This window comes from Letharia lupina (genome assembly GCF_014066315.1).
Source record: "Letharia lupina isolate WasteWater1 chromosome Unknown contig_6, whole genome shotgun sequence".
NCBI lineage: Eukaryota > Fungi > Ascomycota > Lecanoromycetes > Lecanorales > Parmeliaceae > Letharia > Letharia lupina.
In genome coordinates this window covers 1,337,298-1,361,324 of record NW_023502975.1, presented here as the reverse complement: position 1 = coordinate 1,361,324, position 24,027 = coordinate 1,337,298, and the positions used below count along the sequence as shown (strand labels likewise).

At 45.9% G+C, this 24,027-nt stretch overlaps 6 protein-coding genes across 6 annotated transcripts; 2 read left to right on the top strand and 4 right to left on the bottom strand.

Annotated features, from left to right (window-relative positions):
- Positions 1-4,327: 4,327 nt before the first annotated feature.
- On the bottom strand, positions 4,328-7,635 carry HO133_009237 (uncharacterized protein; the record flags this gene model as incomplete). Its single annotated transcript, XM_037300098.1, has 6 exons — positions 4,328-4,511; positions 4,564-4,724; positions 5,001-5,081; positions 5,130-6,597; positions 6,645-7,006; positions 7,057-7,635. The coding sequence occupies 6 exons, from the start codon at positions 7,633-7,635 to the stop codon at positions 4,328-4,330; spliced, it is 2,835 nt and encodes a 944-aa protein (XP_037154924.1).
- Positions 7,636-8,542: 907 nt separating this feature from the next.
- On the bottom strand, positions 8,543-10,579 carry HO133_009236 (uncharacterized protein; the record flags this gene model as incomplete). Its single annotated transcript, XM_037300097.1, has 4 exons — positions 8,543-8,746; positions 8,793-9,029; positions 9,080-10,093; positions 10,313-10,579. 4 exons carry the CDS (start codon positions 10,577-10,579, stop codon positions 8,543-8,545), a joined length of 1,722 nt encoding a protein of 573 aa, XP_037154923.1.
- A 414-nt stretch (positions 10,580-10,993) lies between these two features.
- Positions 10,994-11,391, bottom strand: HO133_009235 (uncharacterized protein; the record flags this gene model as incomplete). The annotated part of the gene is made up of 2 exons (XM_037300096.1): positions 10,994-11,221; positions 11,296-11,391. The coding sequence occupies 2 exons, from the start codon at positions 11,389-11,391 to the stop codon at positions 10,994-10,996; spliced, it is 324 nt and encodes a 107-aa protein (XP_037154922.1).
- A 1,110-nt stretch (positions 11,392-12,501) lies between these two features.
- On the top strand, positions 12,502-16,814 carry HO133_009234 (uncharacterized protein; the record flags this gene model as incomplete). The annotated part of the gene is made up of 5 exons (XM_037300095.1): positions 12,502-14,468; positions 14,521-14,706; positions 14,762-15,227; positions 15,281-15,865; positions 15,912-16,814. The coding sequence occupies 5 exons, from the start codon at positions 12,502-12,504 to the stop codon at positions 16,812-16,814; spliced, it is 4,107 nt and encodes a 1,368-aa protein (XP_037154921.1).
- Positions 16,815-17,138: 324 nt separating this feature from the next.
- HO133_009233 (uncharacterized protein) lies at positions 17,139-17,649 on the bottom strand (the record flags this gene model as incomplete). The annotated part of the gene is made up of 2 exons (XM_037300094.1): positions 17,139-17,165; positions 17,221-17,649. The coding sequence occupies 2 exons, from the start codon at positions 17,647-17,649 to the stop codon at positions 17,139-17,141; spliced, it is 456 nt and encodes a 151-aa protein (XP_037154920.1).
- Positions 17,650-18,069: 420 nt separating this feature from the next.
- HO133_009232 (uncharacterized protein) lies at positions 18,070-23,124 on the top strand (the record flags this gene model as incomplete). Its single annotated transcript, XM_037300093.1, has 1 exon — positions 18,070-23,124. One exon carries the CDS (start codon positions 18,070-18,072, stop codon positions 23,122-23,124), a length of 5,055 nt encoding a protein of 1,684 aa, XP_037154919.1.
- Positions 23,125-24,027: the final 903 nt, after the last annotated feature.

Genomic DNA, 24,027 nt, shown 5'->3' with positions numbered 1-24,027 from the left:
TCTTAATAGTAATAATATTCTTAAGTCGATCTATAAAGATATAGACGTCTTTATAGAAAATATATTAACTCGTATTAATAATAAATCCTTTTTTTTTAAAGATAGAATTAAAGAAATCGATATTGTTAGCCTTTAGATATAAAGAATTATCTTCGTTTTTTATAGCGTTATTTTCTAGAGAGCTAAAATTGTTTAATAAATCTAATAGCTCGAGTTAAGAAGTAATATTTCGAAGTAATTCTTATAATATAGTTTATTATTATTAAGAGAATTCGAACTCTCTTTAAGATTAATCTTTTTAAAAAAGTATTTTAAGTTTAATAAAATAAGTATAAATAGTCTCTTTCGTAGATATAGCTCTAATAATAAATCTAATATCTTTAGAGAAATTTAATATTATTAATTTAAAAGAGATAATTATAGAGGAAGTGTATAAAGTAATATTAATAGATAAAGGATTCTTAAATCGATAAAATGCTAGGGTATTTCTTTCGAAGATATTAAAAATATCTTAAAGAGTAGACTTATTAACGGCCTAGTTATATAATTAGCTTAATACTTTTATAAACTATAATTATACTCTAATATATTTATCTCTCGCGAAGATATCTTAACTAATTTAAGAAGATTTAAAGTTATTTCTAATAATTTAAGTAATTAGATAATAAGTATTTTTATTAAAAAGACTTATAAAAGAGTAATTACTTTTAAGAAATTTCGAAAGCTAAAATGTAAGAATTACTATATCTCTAGAAATAGAATTTATTATAAAGATTAAGAATTTTAAAGAAGCTATTATAAAGATTAATTAACGATATTAATAACTTATAAAAATAGATAAAGAAGTAAGAATTAAATAAGTTTAAGATTTAAATTTTTTAGAGAAAAGCTTCTTTTTTAGAAGAGATTTCTTTCTTAAGAAGAAAGATATAACGAGATTATCAATTCGAAACGAATTTCGATTTAAAAGAAACTTCTTAGTAGATAGTAAAAGCTCGGCAATTTTAATATAAAATAGATTAATAATATCGTTAAATAGATAATCGAAGAAGTTTTTAGAAAAGAAAGATTATAAGAAAAGAAAGTAATTACTTCGAAAGTATATATAACGAAACTATTCTTATAATATAGCGAAAGACTTTATCGAAGAATTATAATACTTTCTAATTAATATTTATTAGAAAATAATAGACTTAATTATTAAATCTCTTAATACTTATTAAGTAAAGAAATAATATTAATAAGATAATTTCGATATTACTATTATTTATTAGAAGTAATAATCTAACTAATATAATATAACTTAATTAATTATATTAATAAAGAATCTACTTTCTAAGTAAGTAATTTCTTATTAAGCTTTACTTAGCGAAAGCCCTTACTTAATAAAAGCCCTTACTTCCCCTAACATTATAAAAGACTTCGAAGAAGAGATAATCTCGTAAAATTTAAAAGATTTATTAAATTTCTCGAATCTAACGATAGTAAAGTTTAATTATAAATTATCTTTAAAAATAAGTAATTTTAGATAAAATTATTCTTAAGTAGATAGTAAAGTATTATTATAATTAAAAGAGATTTAATTTTTAATTTTATACTTAATATATAACTAATTATCTTTTCTTTAAAATTAATAAATAATATTATTAATATAAGAATTCTTCGAGATAATTTAATTAGATATATCTTTTAAAATAGATTAATAGTTATAAAAGTAATTATTAGCTATAAGATTCGTAGATTCGCTTTTACTAGCGTTTTCTTTATTAGAATTCTAAGTTAAAATTAAAGCTAAAGTCGAAATAGAAGCTAAAACTTCGTATAAAGAATAACGATACTTTAAAAGTTGAGATTACGTAAAATATTAAGATTTTATAAAAGCCTTTAATAATTACTTTAATAAATCTATATAAAAAAACGAAGATTAATAATATAAGAGTCTTAAGACTTTAATAATTTAATAAAAAGTAATAAGAAAATTACTTATTATTTCGATAAGTTTCGTTTTATAAGAGATTTATAAAACTATAGTTGATCGAATCTCGATTCTTTATCTAAGAGCTTCTAGATTTCGATATTAATACGCTATACTTCTTTCGCGAGATTATAGATTATATATAGAGATCTATCGAAAGATACTATATCTCTCATTACTTCCTTTTAAATCTCTTAATTATTTAATTCTCTAATAAAAATACGAAGAATAATATTAAGTATAGTAGATTTAAGAAGACTAAAGATAGCACTAGAAGTAATAGCGAGTTTATTCTTAATTTTAACTCTCTATATTAAGTTAGTAATACGCTTAAAGTAAAAAATAAGAGATTCTTTAAAACGTTAATATAGATCTATAATCTTAATATTAAATAAGATTATACTTACTTCTATAGCTTTCAAGAGAAATTTCTTATAGAATATAGCCCGAAACTATTAGATCGTTTACTAAGAATCGATATACTCTACTTCGATAAGAAGTCGAATAGTTTTTAAATAACTTTCTAATTATTTAAAAGTATTATTAATAAGAAGTATATTAAGATATTCTAAATATTTAATTAAAAGAAAATACTTTTCTTTATCTTAATAATTCTTTATATCGAAATTAAACTTTTAAAACTACTTTACTATTAATATATTAATAATTTTAGAGAAGTTATTATATATAGCAAATATAAGATAAGGTATAATTGCTTTTATAGTATTATTAGACTATATAAGAGCTTTAGATTAATTTAAAGAAGATATACTTTAATAAAATTCTAATAATAAAATTATAGAATTTATAAAATTATTATTAAGAGGAATTTTTAAAAAGTCTAGAATATTAAAATATTAGTAATAAACTAATTTTTTAAGAAGATTTTTAATACTCGCTAGAATACTAGAATAGTTTAATACTTTAATTTACTTTTATAGTAGTAAGAGAGTTTTAATAAATAATAGTAATAATTTAAAAATTAAATTAGATAATAACAACTTCTTAAAATACTTATTAAAGGCTTCTTAAATCTCGAGAAGTAATTTAATAGATAAAAGAGGTTTTCTAGACTAAATAACTTAAGAAAATACTTTTATAATAAGATTTTTAATAAGAAATTTAGTAAAAAAAAAAAAAAATAATAAATTATAGTTAGATAGATTAAATAAAGATTTTAAAGATATATAAGAATAATAGTAAAAAAGATTCTACTTTAAAGCTATAAAAAGATTTAAATAAGATTTTTAAAGAATAAGGATAACTAGGATCGTGTAGATAGAAGAGAATATAGATTCTATAGAGGAAGGATTCGAAGGATTCCCTAAGGATTCAGTCAAGCAAGCTATACTACATATGGCTAGTAAGAAAGACCTCGTAGAAAGCACCTTCCGACTCGATATAGAAGCCTTGATAGTAAGGAAGAACCAGATTTTTTCATCCTTATTGTGTGGAGTTATCATAGAATTTTAGTGAGAAGTAGACATTTAAGTGTTGGACCGGACTTATCGGATCTAAAAATTTCGCATTTCCTAGTATTTCGCGTTTCCTCATGAAACTAACTAGCGGTAAGCCGTTGAAGGACGCGCCAATGGCCTGAATACATAGTGTTGTGGCATGCCGTAGTAGCTGCCGCCATTGGACTGAGATGCGAGAAGACGTAGTCCATTGTTGTCTTGGTCGGCAGGTTGAAGTGGTTGGCTTCGTAGATCTGGGGGTGGTGGGGGGATTTTTAGTCTGTGCCCACGCAACACGCGTAGTGATCCATGCGGAGCAGGGATCTCTCCTGTAGTACTTTGACTGTTTGGCTTCAATCTAAGACCGAGCTTGTCCCGATCTGGAAATCGTGCAGGAAGGGCTCGGAAGCTGACAAGGGCTTGACCGCCTCGACCGCAAGAGCTGTGTCGTGAATCTCACGATGTTTTCCTGCAGAGAGCACCACATCACTAGAGAGCGTGCGTGAGCACACAACGATCTGAAAACCTCGGCTGAAAACTCACTTTGATTGCTGACTCTAGCATGCCCATGCCTTGACATGAATGGATCGAGATGTATATTCTGACACATCCTCTGAGGCTCGCGATAGCAAACCCTGCGTCCGAAGCAAGAGGACCAGAAAGACCGATGGGAACCAAAAGCAAGCCGCATAATTTTCCAATTGCGCCGACCAATGGGGTATCACAAAAGCCGTCCAAGATTGTTGATCCAGAATGCTAAGCCAGTCTGTCCCAAGTCTAATGACTAGAGATTGTATGTGCCGGGGCGCGCTCCATGGAAAGGAGTGCCGTTCAAAGTAGAGGGTTGTGAGTTGTACTCCGGAATCAATTGGTTGAAAGATCGACTGAACATGCACTACGTGTGTCTAGGTCGCCTTTCAAAGTGATGTAGACCGTTCGTGCCAGCAGATGCATCGACAACTGGGGAAGCTACCGCACTGCTGTCGGCGTTGACATCATCGTCGTCAAACCAGTCATTGACCGCGCCGAGAAGCATCTTCCAGACGTTCCCATCCGAATGCTCTGTATCGACAATGTCCCTGGCCTATCATTAGCACCATGGCTCGCATGCTGAGAGGTCAAGGTGCGTACATTGATAGGCCCAAGCCGGAGTCCAGCTGATTGAGGCGATTGATACCGTCAGGGTCATTGCCGAAACGGATGAACTGGATTCCAAACTGTTCTCTCTCCATAAAATTCTGCTCGAGGCTGCCCACCAGCTTTTTGATCATTGGGGCTGGGTCGCAGCCGGGCTGCCAAATCCCATCAGTAAAGATATATAAGTTCTGGCGTCGTACCGGCCGCGGTGATTTCAACAGTTTGAATAGTGATCTCGTTGGTTTTCGGTCCCTTAATTTGTCGTGATAATCTTGAAAAATGTCCCCCAGTTGTATTCTGATATTAGATGTGCCAACATATCGCACTGTCTCTAAAGTTCGTAGGAGCTGACCAGTGTTTTTCGCTCTCTCTTTTCTATCACGCGACATTGTGAACTGTATTTCTATACCATCAGGGTCTGTCCCCTTGACTATATATCCAAGCAACCCGAAAAGATTCTCCACTTCTCTACGATAAGGTCGCATGGAGAGGGAGTTGTCGATTAAAAAGACCTGGCAGTATTGTAAGTATTAAGAACAGCAGATGCAACGCTGACTCACGTGATCCCTCTCGTTCAGATCTGCCAGAAGATCATCATGAGGCAGCCTGACAGGTCTATGCTCCTTTTTGTCCTTTTTCCACTGCTGAGCGTCGGTGAGAGACAGAGAAGGAGGGCGTTGCCTTGACCGGGTTTCTATAGGAGGGGGAACGTTGGATGAACCAATTGATACGAATCTGGGGTGCTGCATTCCTGAACCAATGTTTGGATGGTGTTGGCCGCCTCGTGAGCCATTGTGTCGATCTTGAACCAACGTCGCAGTACTAGCTCTTGACACTCCTCCTGGTGGAGCCGTGGGTGTATCGCGCTGATTGAGGTCGTAGGTCTCTCGTCGGTCGTGGGAAAACATATGAGGGCCGTTCCTAGTATTAGCACCCGAGAACAGATCAGATGTAGTTCGGCGTCGCTTGCGATGTGTACTCTGTGGTTCCTGCCACGAGGGACTAGAAGGGTTGTCTTGCGATAGATCGACTTCGGTGAAGGCGCGATTCAAACGGTTTTCAGGGATTTGATATTGGTCCTCGGATTCGGAATAGCTTGGATTACTGACCAGGCCTATACTTTGTTGCCGGGTCGGCCGATCGCTGTAGTGCACTTGCCGGGATGCCCTTTTGCCGACGAAATCATCGACGGGCTCTTGGTGATGAGCCTTATCCTCATCATACGATATACTCGCTGGACTACCAGCGCTTTTGTGTGAGGGTAAGTGTTGGCTGTGGGAGTTGCTGGAACGACTTTGAACGTGTCCAGGCGGTGGCTCGGGAGGTGTGCGAGGTGGCGATTGGGCACCAGTTCTGGAGTCGTTGCTGCCAGTACCCGTATACGACCCAGATCTTTTCAGCTTAGACTCTGCATCTTCCAAAATCCACTTGGTTTGATAACTCAAAGATTTCGCAGGTGTCCTACTATTCGCCTCTATCAACATCTGTTTCGTCACCATGTCCACCGTTGTTCCAGAGACGTGGTCGCGGGGACGTATGTCATCAGGGAGATTTCTGTGCATCCCCATGACAGTAGCAAGCACTTCCCGCCCGTCGTGAAAACAATTGCCATCTCTGAAGCCTGGGATTCGGGCAGTCTCAATTCCACGTCGTCGGCGGTATTCTTTCAATCCACCTTTTCCGTGAACAACCCATACTGCTGCCTCACTGAGAGTGCAGCCAAGGCTCCAGATGTCTACGTTCTGCTTTACAAGAAAGCGAATTTTCTCGATGTCGCTGTCAGCTCTATAGCACTCCGGGGCACCTGAACAACCGTCAGCCAGGGTGAAGTCGGACAATTTGTCGGAGTGTAGCCTACCGTACGCGCGAGTACCATAAGTGTCTCTATCGGTTGCGTCTCCTTGTGACGGTACGTGTTTTTTGAAATGGCTCAACCCAAGGTCGGCAAGCTTGAACTCACAGTCATAGTCTGATCCTCCGTTCTTACTCTTCACGAGTATGTTGGAAGGTTTGATGTCTTGATGCCATCTAGAAATATTAGCATGATTCCATGCAGTGTGGAGTTGCTTGAGTACCCTTGAAATATGGATGCGTCGGATGACGCTGCAGAGTCGCTCGGCTGCACACTGTGAATGGCGACCAGAGCCCCAAAAGTCTTGAATAATCCGCGCCAAAACTTTATGGTGTCTTCACCGCTAGAAGGGGGTTGGATAGTGTCGAAGTATTGTTCCAGGGTCCCTCTATCTGCATATTCCAACAACACATTGTATGTTCCATCTCGGACAAAGCTCCCGTGAAAGCCAATGATGTTGGCATTGGGTCCTCCAACATAGTTGAGATTTAGAAACCCGCTCACTTCGTTCTGATAATAGCGTTCGGCATCGGGAGTGTTGTACGTCTTCAATACGAAGGTGTGAGTGTCCTGATCGTTTGAGCCCTACTCGGGATAAGCTATTTCAAAGACAGGCACTTTGTATTGTTTCTCACCTCTCGAGAAGGAGCCTCACGGCCTAACTTATTATACGCCGGATGCAATTCGATCTTGTGGACGATTGAACTGCCGCCGTGTCCGAGCTTCTTTTTATATATGATTGGCAGTATCAAATCCTTTTCATCAAACTGCACATTCATTCCGTATTGAAGGATTGGGGCGCAGAATTCCCACTGTCGGTGGTAGAACGATTCGAAGAATCCAGCGTTTGCGGTCGATGGTGGAAAACGAGCAGGTCGAGACGTGAAGGGCAGGTATCGATCGCACAGGCTGTCATGGCGGACAAAAGATACGATGAAACGTCCATTGCCGGTAAGTACAAGTATGAGGAAGACTTTGGCATAATTTTTCCGGATGGTCTCAGGATCCACCTGGGGAGGGTCATGGGGAAATAGAGCTGCCAGGAGCTTCTTTACTGGTCGATTGTCCTGAAAGTAGGCCTCGATTTCTGAAACTGGAATGAATGGCCGATCTGTTTCGAGCCCCGCACCTCCGGTACCTAGCCGGCGCGCTCCCTCGGCCCATGTGAGAAGATCCTGGATGTGTGGGTGGTCGTCAGGCTGCAGCTCGACCATTCTGGAAGTGGTCGTCGCTCTGGGGGGAACGCAGCCAGGGATGCTGGAGCGCAATAACACAACTGTGCATGCCTGTTTTCTTCGGTAATGTTTTGTGGGTTGCTCCAGAGTGCTTTGGTGGTTTGTTGATGTTGACTGCGGGCCATTTGAACCGAGGGTGCCCCTCGGCTTTTATATGTATATTACGGAAGAGCTGACTAGTGTAACGATACTTAGATTTCGACTGTCCCTGATACTGCAACTAACCTTTGGCACCTCGACACAGCCACTTTGCTTGCTGCCGAGCAATCTCCAGGGCACGAGGCAGACATGAGCGGGCATGGGGTCGTGCATTTCTGCCTTTTGTAGCTATTAGTTGTCCCATTCATGAAAAACACGCATCAATGCACGCATAGGGGCCCACATAGAGTGTAGATAGTGGATGAGCCGTCTACGCCGGGGATAGCAAGCCTGAATAGGCCTAAATAGAGGCCTGAACAGGCATATTTCTCGTACCCATGGGCAAGAAAGCTCCCATGCCTATGGCATAGACCTGCACATTGACAGGTGCAAAACAGGTGGCTATATAGCTCGTACTGGACACCTGTCTCCTACCCTTTGCAGGGGTACCGACAGGGCTATGAAACAAGGGCATCTCATGTAACTCATTAACCCCCAGTCCCACTGTGGCGAATTTATCCTACGACCACTTCTGACGCTGCGCCCTACGCTATGACCGTTTCATGCAGTTTGATATCTGACACAATGCTAATAAGTGGGTCTTTGGCATCCTTCGACTTGTCCAATTCTAATCACGGCTCCATCTGACATTCTTGACCTTCTTAGTGCTCCAGAACTTCGACGCCCTCGAATAGGCAATAGCCTCATTGGCCAATTGATCGCACGAAGCCTCTGACTTCCTCCGCCGCTAGACATGAGACTTGAGTGCGGATCTCTGCATACGCAGCTTTTCTTTCCGGGTTTCCCACCAATAGACGCCGTACCAGGCCAACATGGTGACCACTACAAGGGGCAAGCTGATCGCAATGTACAGTCTTAGAGCCCCTAGCTGGACAGTGTTACCGAATTGGCCTGTACTTGTTGCTTTAAATATATCGGTGCTCATGAGTGTCTGCATGGCCATCAGCTAGATGTTGGGAAGAAGATCAACGACTTACCGATATGTAGGTGCCTGGGAGGAAGAACAAGGTAACGAGAGTGATTATTCTCATCGAGACCGTTTCTTGTTTTGTTTTCTGTGCAATTACATGCATCTCGCGTGTAATAACTTCCATATTGCGCGTAGATTCATGAGCTTTGCCTGCAAGGATCTTACTAGCTTCCATGTTTTGATTGGCTTTTCGAGCGAGTGTTTTGCTAGCTTCCATATTTCGATACTCTAAGATGCCATATAGCTGCAGGAGATCAGTTTACTCACATCAGACAACTAACGAACACGACATACCAGGCTCTTCCTGTCAGCGAGCAGGCGTAGCAGTGTTTCAGTTCTTGATTGTTGCATTCGAAGATCTTTCTCTACAGCTACAACGCGTGTCTCAAACCGGAAAATGTCCCCTTTGCACTTCAAAATTAGGTCGCGCGGCCATCCATCAGATTCGCAAATGGAGTGGTAATATTGTCTCAGCTCTTTAAGGACATCGACGTTGACTTTAAGTACCAACAGAGTCTCGTTGACCTTCTCCTGAATAAATTGTATTCTCTGCAAATCACTAAAAGAGAAATCTGGGTGGCTAGTTGTGACTTGTGGTTGGAGTGTATCCAAGTCCTGCAATGCTAGGTCGATATCCGACATTTTCTTACAATTCGGAGTTGATCGACCTTTTAAATGGTACGCTTGTGCAGGCGGTCCTCGTAGGACTGGATCAGCTAAAGTAATATCGGTAGAAGAGTTTGCACACTGTGCCAGCATGGAGTGTCCGAGTGGCTCCTCATTAGCCATCGAGCTGGGAAAAGGGTCAACCATTGCCGACAGCGTTGGACGGGTTGTAGTCTGAAGTGCTTCCTCTAGGAAGTTGATGAACCAACGCCAATTCTCTCCAGACCATTCGCACATAATAACATGGACAGCGAGGGATGATGCAAACGCACGGTCGACTGTATCAAAGCACGAGGTTTCTGGAAGACCCCGAGATCCAGTTGCTAATTTGATCCGCTTCTTCAATAATTGATCTCCTTTTATGACTATCCAGTTCGTCCGGCCATTCTCAACGTCGAATGAGTGATACAAAGCCGATTGGCGGATAGACCATGGCCACTCCGGTTGGCCTCTCGACCGCTCTATCGATTTCAGATTATAGCAAAATTGAAAGTTGCGCCCCGACCATCCGAGGTCAGGTATCTTCAACCCACTGTCAACCTCCGAAAATCGATTTTCGTATTTGAAGCCGCTGAAGTGAAACCCTTCGGCGTATTGCTGATTACCAAAAGGGAACAAAAAGTCTAAGAACTGTGGCAGAACCTGGTGATATGTAAACACCAGAGTGAGCATATCCCGAGTTACTTTCAAGCTTGCCCGCGAATGTGGTGCGTGCACAAACCTGGAAGCAAGTAATTGAGCTTCGGAAAATTGTTGGATTCGAGTGTGAGTACACTTACACAAATCTGCACCGCGGATCTTCGCGTTCGGGAGGACATCCAACCCGAAGGTGCTTTCTCAGCTCGTCTACATAGCCTATACGTGAAGGCCAGAATGCTGGGATTGATCAGATTCGAAGCCGTTATTGGGGACTCGTGGATTCAGCTCGAGCTTTGCTAACGCACCCGTGGCCTGTGCATCGAGCTCCCAGAGATCCAATGCCGCCTCAGCGTCGTTCTGAAACAGACTATCTTCTCGTTCGTTCAGCCGCTGGTAGTACGCGGTCAAGTTGTATTCGTACGTATTGGGGCGGATCAAGTTCTGTGGATAGGACCTGGCGTCGCGACACGAGGTGGCCAATTGCTCCATTGCACTGTCTCTTGAAGGTGTATCAAGGAAGGCGACTCTGGGCTCTTTATATTCCAAATTGAGGCACTGCCTCATCAATCGTGTCCTTGAACGGCTACACGGCTAGGAAAACAGCTTCGGTATATCAGCATGCGCCGATGCGGGCGTCTGTGCAATGTCTTAGGTGTCCATTTCAAGGCGTTATTTTAGAGTACGACAAGTAAGCCAAGTTGATATGTGAATTAAGTGCCTGCATGACAGGCAAGACGTAAGGGATGGACGAGAATGACAATAGTGGTATTCCCTGGTTACTAGACAGCCCCGCCAAACGTGAAAAATTGACGCCCGACATGCCGAGATGTAGCTAGCGTATGCACTCGACTGACTAACCGCAGCAGAACGCCTTTTACAGGATTCCGAGTGAGCGCATTTCCCTTAGACTGCACTGCCATTGGCACCCAGATATGACGGCTGCCTGTTTCCTGCTTCCTGCTTCCTGCCTCCTGCCTCCTGCGCCTTGTCGCCTCGCCCACATTGCGCATCAGTCGTCTCGAATTCGCAGCGCAATAATTTCCTGTTTTTCAGACTTTCGTCCTGTAAGGCTTCAAGTCTCATGACAGTCTGGGGAGACTCACGCTTGATAAAGGTCTTGCAATCCAGAACCTATAGGTGTCGTTGACGTGCTAGAGGTCGCGGTCAGCTATCCCTAATACAACGTCCACATAGGGATAACTTACCTCGACATAGAACTTGTAGTTGCCGAATACCCTTCTCAAATAGCCTTCGACGATTGACTGGTTTAGGCGATAGGAATCAATAGTATCGTAGACCATGGTGATTCAAAGGTAAGCCGCTGGGGTTGCCGAACTTTGGGGCTTCTGGCGCTGTGAAAGAGGCGGTCTCTGTCGCAGGAGGAGGTTTCGTCCGTGAAGGAAAAGGAGGAGGCAATGAAATGGGGCAGGGAATGCTTGTATATATCACCTTGGCCTGTTTGAGTGTAGCCTAGCAATGCAGCGATGGCAAGGTCCGCACGGCTGACATCGCAAACTACATTAATGGGTTCGGCTGTAACAGCTTGCGCCTCATAAGTACTGGGTCTATGTACCCTGCCTGATTAATTGTATTGGCTAGCCTTGGTAATGCCTGAGCCTCTCTGCAGGGTGAAGGCGAGCCTACCTCCTGACCATTTGACCTATTAAAGCTCGCATCTTGTTTTGGAATAGGACGTGCCCGGCAGTAGTCCGTTCATATATATGTCAGGCTCAGCGTGCTACAGACGACCTAATCAGTGTCAAAGGCATCGCAAGTCTACCGAAAGGCTCCTGTAATCAAAAGGCCGATGTTGACATTCTGAAAAAACAGCTTTGAGCTAGACACACAGTCTCCGTAGAGTTCCAGTGAGCTCACAAGCCAGTATTGCTTCTGAACATTAGAACCTCGAGTCATGAAACCCTTTGTACATTGGTATGTAGATGTAGATCCGCTGAAAGTGCTCGCTGGTCACTATCGCTCTTGTGTTTGTTTTCCTGACACTCTTTGCTTGGAACATTCTACAACTTCTCAAATGGTCCGAGAAAACAGAGCTCCACCGTCTAGATCTTTTTGAGGACCAAGCTCACCCCAATCATAGAGGAAAGGTCGAAGCCAACAAGTTGGTCGTTGATACGTGGAATTTACTTTCTTAGCCCCGGCCCCTTAGCGCGTCGCCAAGATTGAGCCGGATCCTGAAACCAAGGGCGTCATTGGCCAGTCGCCTCTCACAAGACATGCTTTTGACGCTTAACGACTATCTCGAGACTATTATCAACGTTTCAGAAGTTCACATTGACGAACCTACTTTTATAAACTTGCATTTTTTTGAGGATCTATGTTGAACCCTCACGCTGGTCCGGAGCTTGGTCAACAGCAACCCCGAGATCGTGGACGAAGCCCTTGAGCCCTCGATGTCTACATCTTCCACACAGTCTCGAGGAATCAATAAGCGCTTTAACAGCCTGCAGAATGGGCAACCCGCTCGCAGCGACTCCTACTCCAGCAAGCGGGCCATAAGCCACAACGATGCCTACCTATACGCTCTACGAGTAGCCTACCTTGCATACCTCCTACAGCCTCGAGCTAGGCGAACTCAGCATGTACCGGCACCACAAGCGCCGGTGCAGCGTTCTTCTACCTCTATAAATGATTTAATGAAGGATTTCAGTCTGGTGCGGGACTCCAAGAGCACCAAGTTCCCTCATGGCTTCATGGCGGAGCTCGAGAAGCGCCTGACAGGGGTCTTGATGGCAAAGGAGAAGAGACCGGAATACAATGATGCTGCTGTCAAAAGGACGTTCGCTGCCTTTTTCAACGCCTTCTCGGAGCCAAGCTTCAGGAAACGAATGGAAAAGGATAGACGAGTTGAGGACCTGGTACTCATTTTCTTCTCTAATGCAACGAAAGAGCTATCGAAGGGCAAGCAGCAGGGAGATGATGCGTGGAAGCTGATGGTTGACCGACACCTTGCTCTTTTTGTCCGTCTAGTCAGCCTGGTGCTGAAGGATCATGACTGGGTCAGAGATCGGCCAGACCTTACAAGTCGACTAGCCACCCTGGAAAGCAAATTACTGGCGCACGACCAAGACCTAGCAGCAGCACCAACAAGGAACGGCGCTATTGGAGGCACAACCATTGAGGTAGAAGTTCCTCTAAGCTACGATGTCAAGGACATGCCGCTTGTACAACTGGTTGCCAGAATATTCGGTCTCAGAAACACTATGGTGCAGTCTGATATCAACAAATATAGGTCGGTATGGACCGAGAAAGCGGCGCTACAGGATTTGAAAACATACCAGACGCTCTTAAATCTCAATTCTCGGAAGACTTTACGCAGCGATGACTTCGACCTTGATGAAGCTTATGAACAATGGAAAAAAGGAGAAATACATGATATTTCCCAGCTGATGTTGTCGATAATGCAATCTAATCCGGAGTTGGCAAAGAGCACGACGGGAAATCTGCCTCAATTCAGCCACAGGGCCAACGGCTCAGACGCGTCTGACCTTCAGCATCCAGATCGGAGGACCTCCGATTATTCTGAGGCTTCATCCTACGTCATCGACCAGCCAGTGGACATGACTAACCTGAGCTCTCGTAGCCAAAGCCCGGAGTCATCGCCCGACGACGATAAGACCTTTACCTTCATGCCATCGGACTCAAGGGGCTACTATCGCTTCATTGTGGCCCAGGCCTTAGCCTATGACTTGAACGACAAAGACCTACAAGTCTCAACGTCAGGTAGCAGCGATCCGCCGCCAGCCAAGCTGCTTTCGAAGCATTCTACGGAACTGCTGAACGAGATCTGTGTTCGCTGGCGCGTACCCTACGTTTCTAAAATCATCCTTTTCCTAGATGTTGTTCATGAGAAATTTGTTGATCAGGAGATCACACTTGATACCCTGGATGCTGCTTTCAATTTTATCAAGGAGCCACCTCCGGAAAACCGCAAGCAATCGAATTTCATGTCGTCGGTTCTATTTGACCGACCGAAATGGCTCTTGACAGACACTGTGCTCAACCAGCAAATCCTTAGCGCTTTACATGTGGCTTTATTACGAGACTTGTACGATGTCCTGCAACATTGTTATGAGCCGAAGCCGCCGAGCGTAGGGCCTGTCGTCTACGTTCTAGAACATCATATTTATGATGACCCCGGCTTCTCGAAAACCCAGGAAGATCTCGACGTCTATAGAGACCAGCTTTACCAGGGATTACAAGGCAAGGCGCATGACATGTATAGAGCCTTCCTTCAAAAGGAAGTCCCAAATGATCAGCATAGCTGGGAATTTTTTCATGTGATTGAATTAGGCAAGATGGTCGTTGCATTGGCTCAAAGGATACAGAAGCGGTATCGCAAGAACCCCGAAATTATGGGGTACGTGTCGTCTTTACCTTCTGTATGAGACCTTGCTTACATGGAATTCCAGGGTGAATCCGTTGACCGCTCTGGTTGGGACGATTTTACCCCTTTATGCGGAAGACGCTCGCGACATTATCAAACGAATATTGGACCTTGCCATGGAAAGGAGCGAGGAAGTACCTATTGAGGATGGCTTCCAATTATACGGGGAGTTGGTTGAGATCCGGCGGATTCACGGCGAGTGTCTTCCAAAGTGAGTCCAGCCAGGTTTCCAGCAGCCATCCAGGATCCTTTTAATGAGTGATTAGCGTTCCATTCGCGTTCCACATTGAGGGAGACCTCGCGGAGTTTGTGTGGCGCTGGATTCGTATGACCGAGTCTTCGATCCTTGACTGGGTGAACCAAGCAATCAAGCAAGACAATTTTCGGGTACGAACAGAGAAGAATGAGATACCGACTGAGGACCAGCGGCATAGTCTTTCAGTCATCGACATCTTCAGCTCCTTCAACCAAACGATAGACCGGATAGTCCAGCTCAACTGGGACGACGATCTTCAATACGCAAAATTTATGACCGCATTAGCTAAAGTCGTTGGAGCGGGAGTGGCAAGATATTGCGAAGTGCTTGAGCAAAAGTTTAGCAAAGAGATGGACCGATTGACTCCCGAGCAAGAAGCAGCAAGGAATCAAAGTACCCAGGAAAAATGGCTTTCGCTGGCAAAGGATGCCTGGAACAATAAAGAGAAGATCGAGCCATTCAACTTCTTCCCGGAGGTTAGTGGATATTCTTCGAAATTAGACCTTGCGGTGCTAACATTGGCTCTTAGTCCTTTGTGAAGCTCAACAACATCGACTTTGCCACTGCCCAGCTTGACAAATTGGAGCACGAGGTCAACGTGGATGCGTGCGCCGCTGTCATTCAGAGCCATGCACCCCCGGTCACTCAACGCCAGAAGAAGGTCAATAACTATGTCTTCACTATCAAAATAGTTGAGGCGGAAGATCTCAAGGCTTGCGATGTTGGCGGTTACAGCGACCCCTATGTCGTGCTCGGTGACGAGTATCAAAAACGCCTGGCCAAGACAAGGATCATATATCGCAACTTGAACCCGCGGTGGGATGAGACGGTAGATATCACGACGCAAGGCCCACTGAACATAATCGCTACGGTCTGGGATTGGGACGCCATGGGTGACCACAACTGCGTTGGCCGAGCTTCTCTCAAGCTGGACCCATCGCACTTTGGTGACTTTCTGCCTAGAGAGTACTGGCTGGATCTTGACAGCCAGGGTCGTATTCTGCTACGAGTAAGTATGGAGGGTGAACGTGATGACATTCAATTCTACTTCGGTAAAGCCTTCAGGACGCTGAAGCGGACTGAGAGGGACATGACAAGGAAGATCACAGACAAGGTACGTCGGGTCCTTACAGACCAAGAAAGTGCTGACACATGCGCAGCTATCTGCATACATCAGCCACTGTCTCTCACGGCGTGCTTTGCGCAGTCTACTCTCGAAAGGTATAACAATGTCCTCAGTATCAAGCTACTTCAATCGAAACAAACAACCTCAAACGACCCAGCCACCAAGCGAAGCCGAAGTCACCAACGCGTTGAAACCGCTTTTTGCATACTTTGATGACAATTTCGCCATCATGAACCAGACGTTGACCAGTGCCTCAATGGTAGCGGTCATGACAAGACTCTGGAAAGAAGTCCTGGTCACACTAGAGACCCTGCTAGTACCTCCACTATCCGACAAACCCTCTCAACAGCGCCAACTGAGCCAACAAGAGCTCGACATTGTCTTCAAATGGTTACAATACCTTTTCGACTTTTTTCATGCCGTAGACGAAGAGACCCGCGAAGCGAATGGTGTCCCACTCAACGTCCTCCAATCTCCCAAATATTTCGATATCAAAACACTAAATTTCTTCTACTTCGAGGCTACCGAGTCTTTGATTCGCACCTCCGAGCGTATGGCCTCCGCCACTGCTGCTCGTCAACAAAATCAACGCAACAACCGTCTTTCGGCCCCTGTGGCTGCCTCCTCCCACGCTTTCGGTGGTGCCGCCGGCCTCGTGGGTTTGCCCTCAACGCGAAGATCGAAAAGTGTCATGCACTCACGGAATTTGGGAACTATGAAGAAGGCGAAACAGGAAAAGTGGAAGGAGGCTCAGGCAGACCCTAACGATGACATGATACTCAGGATACTAAGGATGAGACCAGAGGCCGAAAGATACTTGAAGGATCGAAGCAGACAAAAGGAGAGGCTTGCCGCAGCGGCAGCTGCGGAACAAATCGTACGGCAGAGTCTGTTGGCGGGAGGAGGGAGGATGATGGGAAATTTACCCAGACGTTAAGATATAACGTTGTGTGCTTAGTCCTAGCGAGTCTTGGTCGGTGTCTGGTTCTAGAATCATGTGGGCGGCGGTGTATGGTGATACCCTGGGTATCTAAGGGTCATGTCGAGAGGTCCGGAGGCGTTCATCCTTTCGGCCTTGTTGAGCATAGCATAGCATAACAATGGCGCGCACACTTTTCATAGACGTCATTATAGGATATAAGCAAATGTCAAACAGCTTTCAAGACTTAAAAATTAGTGATATTTCTGCCCGGAAATTGCAGCTCATATGTACAATGACACGTACACCTTGGAACGCAGTTTCAATTGTCCTACCTCACCCTCAATCAACCCCATCCTCTGTCCTCGCCTACACTCCCTTTAGCCCTCACGCATCACTGACCATGTCAAGAGTGTTTACTTACCAGCACAGCACCTTCACCGCCCAATTCCCGATCTAAACCCCCCTCATAACCCCTCTTTACTGCCGGCATATCAGGATAATACACTCCCACCACAGTCACCAACCCCAAAAACGTCGCGACAAAAATGCCCAAACAAACAGCCCCCCACCCAGGCTTAAAATGTGTATACTCTTCTGGAGAGAATACGCCAAGGATATCATTGTCCTCATGTACAGGCTCGCCGTAGTTGCGCCGTTCTTGCTTATCCCACCAGTCGGCGTAGGGATCACGGAACTGACGGGGAATCGCAGGGGGGTTGATGTAGCCACCGTTCATGTTAGGGTCCTCGATGTCGGCTTGGGATAGGTAGCGGATTTGTGGGCGGTAGGTGACGGGGTTGCGGAGGAGATGGGTTAGAGGTCGCGCTGTTGCGAGGCGTCGAGAGAGCATCTACACTCGATTAATACTCTCAACCCAGGCGTACCAAGCGACCTACCTTGGAAGTGATTGCACTGTCGCGCAATGCCTCACTCGAAATGTGAGACAGCTGGGAAGTTGCGATTGAGGGTGAGGTAAGTGCCAAGATTAGCTGGCTTGATCGGGTAAGGCGCGATCGAAAGTGCTGGGGTCGAAATATCCGAGCGCGAGTCGCCCAAATTTCTGATTAACATTAGGCACATCATACAGCACATTTTTCTTTCGCCTCTACACAACCACCCAGGACCGTGGTCTCTTTCAAATTCCACCAGTGAAATGGTCTCACATCAAGCTTTCATTTGACGTACCAATCACAAAAATTGGATGCGTTTTCATGGATGTTTTGGGGGGTCGTCGAGTAAGGATTGATGATTTGGTCATCTCACGCCAGAAATGCAAACCGAGGCGCCGCTGGAAAACGGCGACGCTTCAAACCACGTCAACCATCAGCCCAATGGACTTGATCATTCGACACCACCACCTCAAACTTTGACTGAACAACTCTCGCATGTGAATGCTGAAGCCTTCTTAGAAAATGGAGATACCCCGCATGGAGAGGACAAGGGCATTGATGCACCTCCAAACAAAAAGCGGAAGCTCACAGATCCCCCAACGGGGAAGAAATCCGCGCCAGGATCACGGCCCATCTCACCACCCTGGAAGAAAATCGCAGTCGAGGGACCCACATCATTCGTGGAAGAAGGCAGACGAAAGTCGTCTCGTACAAACTATGTGCCTGTCGAACTCCTCCCACAAGCGAATAAACGGAAAACGCGTGCTGCCATCAACCAGGGCTCTCCTATCAGCAGTAGTAAATATGGAGGTGCCTACAAAGTTTCACCCTTGACTACACCTGCCCCAACACAAACACAGACGCCCAGCAATGCCAAGCGACCCCAATCGGCTGGTAAGCCCGCCGTCAACACTGTTGGTAGACCGCCAATGAAAAGCAGTCAGCCGGCGAATGCTACAAACTCCGATGATGCACCCCCGCCGCCCAAACGATCTCATAAGAAAAAGATACAACCGCCTCCGGAATCTCCCATACCGTCTCACTCACCTCAACCATCAAACCCCCATCAAACTCGCCGAGCAGCCCGCCGCTCTGAGGCTGGAACAACACCGAGCAGAACACAAGGGCCAACTAGTAACGGTTGGCATACCAACGAAGAAGAAACAGGAGATAACGAGGAGGTGGAAGAGCTTGTCGAAGTAGACCCCAACCAACGGTTTCAACGATTGAGTCTCACGGTTCGCATGCCGACGGTGAACGTACAGCATCCTGGACATGTGCTTCCACAACGGAATTATGACTCGTTCAAAGAGTGGTTTGAGAAAGAAGGCAGACTAGGGCTTGAGATTGGAGACCCAGATCCTGCGATGACCGAGCGGTCTGCTTCTGAGGAAGCGCACTTGAGGACCCGCATCAACGAAGCTGCGAATCCGGGGGGCCTACTCAGTGAAGATCGGTGTTCATTATACAAGCCGGAAAAGTTCGACCCGCCGCCTCGGCAGTACACCCACCATGACCGTCTTGTCGCACATGCAGTATACTTCCAGAAATTGTTGGGTCAAGAAAATGCCAAACACCGCAGAAATGCAAAGGAGTGTGCCCGTATGGTAGCCGATTTCGTTCAGCGCAGAGAGCTAGAAAAATACAAAACCTGGAAGCAAGGACAACCTAAGACAGAGGAAGAGGTTTCCCAGGAGCAATACGACGCGGCAAAGGAGGTCTGGCAACAGATCAGAGAAGACTTGAAGAAAAAGTGGGCCATGGTCACTGAGATCGTGGAGGCAAACCGGCTTCAAAAATGGCAAGAAGAGCAAGAGCGTCTGGGAAAAGAAGCGTTGAATGAAGTAATAGACAAGTCGGAAGGCTATATGATGAAACAAAGAACTCGCCGCACTTCTCGTGGCAGCGACGAGGATTCTGGTGGCGATAATGCGAGCGGTGGTGAAGGATCAGGTTCCGGACCAGAAGGAGATAGCGAAGATGAAGTCAATATGTCAACCAGTCAATCTGACAGTGACGAAGATCAAATTGCTGTGGATGATGACGCAGGTCTTACCCAGGAGGAGCTGCGTCAGAAATACGCGACAGTCCCAAGCCTCAAGGAAAGTCAGCCTTCAGACTCGAAGCAACCGAGCGGAGACCACGTAAGTACCGATAGTCCTAGCGACGGCCAGGCTCCCGATGAGACAAAGTCAGATCCTGCAATCGAAACCGACGAACCTTCCTCAGCACCTGATTTGACCCATGAGGAGCCTCCTCACAGTCCTGTTGCGTTGGATGAAGTTGATGATGCTTTGATGGATGACAGCGATGAGAGCACAGACATGGACGACGACATGAGTGACAGCGATGAATCTTCGGATGAGGATGAAAGTGGTGACGAACAGAGCGCAGATGAAGAGCCAGCCGGTTTGCTTGGTTTCTTTTCGAAGAAACAGCTGCAGCCCGATGTGGAGTCAGTTGATGAAGAAAAACACGACGCATCTCGAGACGATGACGAGGCATCTGAAGACGAGGCCGAGGAAGTGTCTCTCATCCCAGATGCCACGCAGGGCCCAACACCGTCTGCTACTACGAGTGAAGAACCGTATACGGAAGTCCGCGACAAAAGTGCCCGGAGTATTACTCGGCCTGGACGCGAGACTGAAGCTACGACAGGCGCAAATAACGAATTGACCATCTCAAAAGCAGCCGAAGAAAAGCTTCCTCCGTCTCAGGACTTCAGATCGTTGGTCCAGGATACTTCGTTGCCAACAACACCCATGTCAAACAATCCGTCGAAGACGCCTATACCATCTCTGCTTCGAGGTACACTTAGAGAATATCAGCATTTCGGCCTTGACTGGCTTGCTGGGCTCTATGCCGCTGGTACGAATGGCATTCTGGCGGATGAGATGGGTCTTGGGAAAACGATACAAACCATTGCATTGCTTGCACATCTTGCGGTTGAGCACGAGGTTTGGGGTCCACATTTGATTGTCGTGCCGACAAGCGTCATGCTCAACTGGGAGATGGAATTCAAGAAATTTCTTCCGGGCTTCAAAATCATAACCTACTATGGTACTCAGGAAGAGCGAAGGAAGAAGCGTCAGGGGTGGCTCGATAATGAGAAGTGGAATGTTTGGATCACGTCGTATACTCTGATTACGAATGATCAGCAGATCTTCAAGAAAAAGGCGTGGCATTACATGATCCTCGACGAAGCTCACAACATCAAGAACTTCCAATCGCTGCGTTGGCAGACTCTCTTGACGTTCCGGACTCGAGCTCGGCTTTTACTGACAGGGACTCCTCTGCAAAACAATCTGACAGAGTTGTGGTCATTGCTTTTCTTTCTTATGCCTGCCGACAGTGCCGAAACCGGTATCGGAGGGTTTGCAGATCTGCAGGAGTTTACAGAGTGGTTCAGAAAACCAGTGGAGCAGATCCTCGAACACGGAAGGGATGTGATGGACGATGATGCCAGAGCTATTGTCGCCAAGCTTCACAGGGTCTTAAGACCTTTCCTCCTTCGGCGGCTGAAAGCAGATGTTGAGAAGCAAATGCCTGGTAAGTATGAGCACGTGGTCTATTGCAAATTGTCCAAGCGTCAGCGATATCTGTACGATGGCTTCATGTCTCGAGCCCAGACACGTGAGACGCTAGCTTCGGGAAACACCTTTTCGATCATGAACGCTTTAATGCAACTTCGCAAGGTCTGCAATCATCCCGATCTTTTCGAGACCCGGCAAATTACCACTTCATTTGCAATGCCAAAGTCAGCCATTGCAGACTTCGAGATCAAGGAACTCCTTGTTCGGCGACGATTGCTTCAGGATGACCCCGTCAGTGTTGTTGATTTGAACACAATCAATCTGCTTCCAGGCGCAAACGAAGAGTTCTCGGCTCTTGAGACCATCCAAAGACAGAGAGTCGGAGCTCTTGGAGCTTTCAGGCAATTTTCAAGCCAACAGTGGGCACGCATGGATCACAACGTTCCTTTCGATGCCACCTCGGTCAAGAGCACTCTTGCCAGTTACGCGAGCACTGCTAAGTATGATACGTACGAAAGACTTAGGCAAGCTGCCTACCTTACCAGCCTCCGAAGCCAACGGCGTCCTCTGTACAGTCGCGACAAGATCGAGCGGCTCCGATTTGGTACCAAGACTCTACCACATTCCCCTATGCCGGAGCGAAGAGCTCAACTATCGGAGTGGTATTCGCGGATGTCACCTGCGTTGCAGGAGATGGTCTTGACTATGCCTGAACGCGCCAAGGCTCTCGAAACGACTGTACAAAAGTTTGCTTGCGTGACGCCTTCCGTTGTCGCTACTGATATGGCACCTTTAACCCTATGCCGCAAAGGCGTAGAGGTCGTCCAATCTGCAAAGGAGGTCTGCCCCCAAGATCCTTTCCATGAAGCTCGCATGCACCTCTCCATCGCTTTTCCGGACAAGCGCCTCCTCCAATACGACTGCGGCAAACTCCAGCGGCTCGACACTCTGCTTCGTACTCTTCAAGCTGGTGGTCATCGTGCTCTTATTTTTACTCAGATGACGAAAGTGCTTGACATTCTTGAGCAATTCCTCAACATTCATGGTCACCGTTACCTCCGTCTTGATGGGGCAACTAAAATCGAACAGCGGCAAGTCTTGACAGAACGATTCAACCGTGACGACCGCATCCTAGCATTCATCCTGTCCTCACGGTCGGGTGGTATAGGGATTAATTTGACTGGCGCAGATACTGTCATCTTCTATGATTTGGATTGGAACCCAGCAATGGACAAGCAATGTCAAGACCGATGTCATCGTATTGGTCAGACGAGAGACGTCCATATCTATCGACTTGTGAGTGAGTACACCATCGAGGCCAACATCCTCAGAAAAGCCAATCAGAAGCGCATGCTCGATGATGTCGTTATTCAAGAGGGAGAGTTCACAACAGACTACTTCAACAACATGAGCGTCAAGGACATGATTGGCGATGAAGCTCTCGATGACCGTGATGCCGGTGCTAATGCAGCTATGGACCGTGTGCTTGGTCGTGGTCGTGGTACTGGCCGAGTGTTCGAAGCAGTCGAGGACCAAGAAGACATTGCCGCAGCACAGGAGGCGGAAAAAGAAATCGCCAACGAGGCAACTGAATTCGACGAAAAAGGGCCCGCGACGCCCAAGACCCCAGGGCCAGCTACTCCGGGCGAGATGATGCCTCCACCAAGACCCTTGCAAAACGATGATGTGGAGAGGACCACAACCATGGAAGCTGCGGATTCCGGCTTAGCAAATCCTGCTGACATGCTGTCACAGGAGGCTGAGGAAGAAGTGCCGTCATGCGATGATTTCATGTTACGCTTTATGGAATGGGAGTTCGAAGATATTCCCGTGCAGCCACCTGTGGATAAGAACAAGAAGAAGTCGAAGAAGGGGAAAGAGCTTGGGCACCGGAGGAGGTGATGTGCTCTATCTTCATCAACGGGGTGGTCTTTGTAAATAGGACTTTGAGCGCACTTGTACTATAGTATACTCGGGGTACGGCTTCGACTGTCTTGAATTGCTCAGCGGCATTGGGTGGAGCGTTTACGTGCGTAAGCAGCATTCATTGTACTATTAGAGAGAAGCATATGATATTGGTGATACCCTAATCACACCGTGCATACCGTACCAATGATTATCTTTCCTTTACTTGCCACGCTAGCTCCTTGCTGAGGATGACCAGCCTTGCTCGCCGCAGAGACTCAGCGCAGATTCCGAGCGCTACTCAAACCGCCCCGTCTAACCTGGGCTCTTTTCTTCGTCTTCGCTGCGACACACGGCATCCGAATCTCCGTCTTTCCTCCATCAATCCGATCCCCAAGCCCTCACCACCCTACCGCTAAGTCCTCCGTGGACCACCTCTGTGTGCCTTTGGCCTCGATCTTTTCAGGAACAATCGGCTCCATCCTTCGACGATCCGCCTGAACGGTAGGTAGAGCGCGGCGAGATCGTAACGTTACCACGCACGGGGGTCGGTCGTCGGAATTGTCGAAATCGTTTTTCGTCGGAGCACCACTTCCGCGGTCTTGGGGGTCGGTCGTCTCGTTTTGGGGGCGGGGATGCTTTTTCGATTACAGCAGGCGTGGGTAGTCCTTTGTGGGGAGCTTGAGGCGTGGACGGTCGGTTTCGAGTCGGAGACTTGTTTGAGCACTACAACCAAACTGTTTTTCCCCACCGCCCCCTTTCTCCAATTCCACCTCCCTCCCCTCTTCCGTCCGGGCGATGGCCGAAATACTCCCGCAACCCTCCCACCCTCTCCTCCTCCCTCACTCTCACAAACCCTCACCACCTCCATCTTCCCCCCCCCAGATTCCACTCCACGAC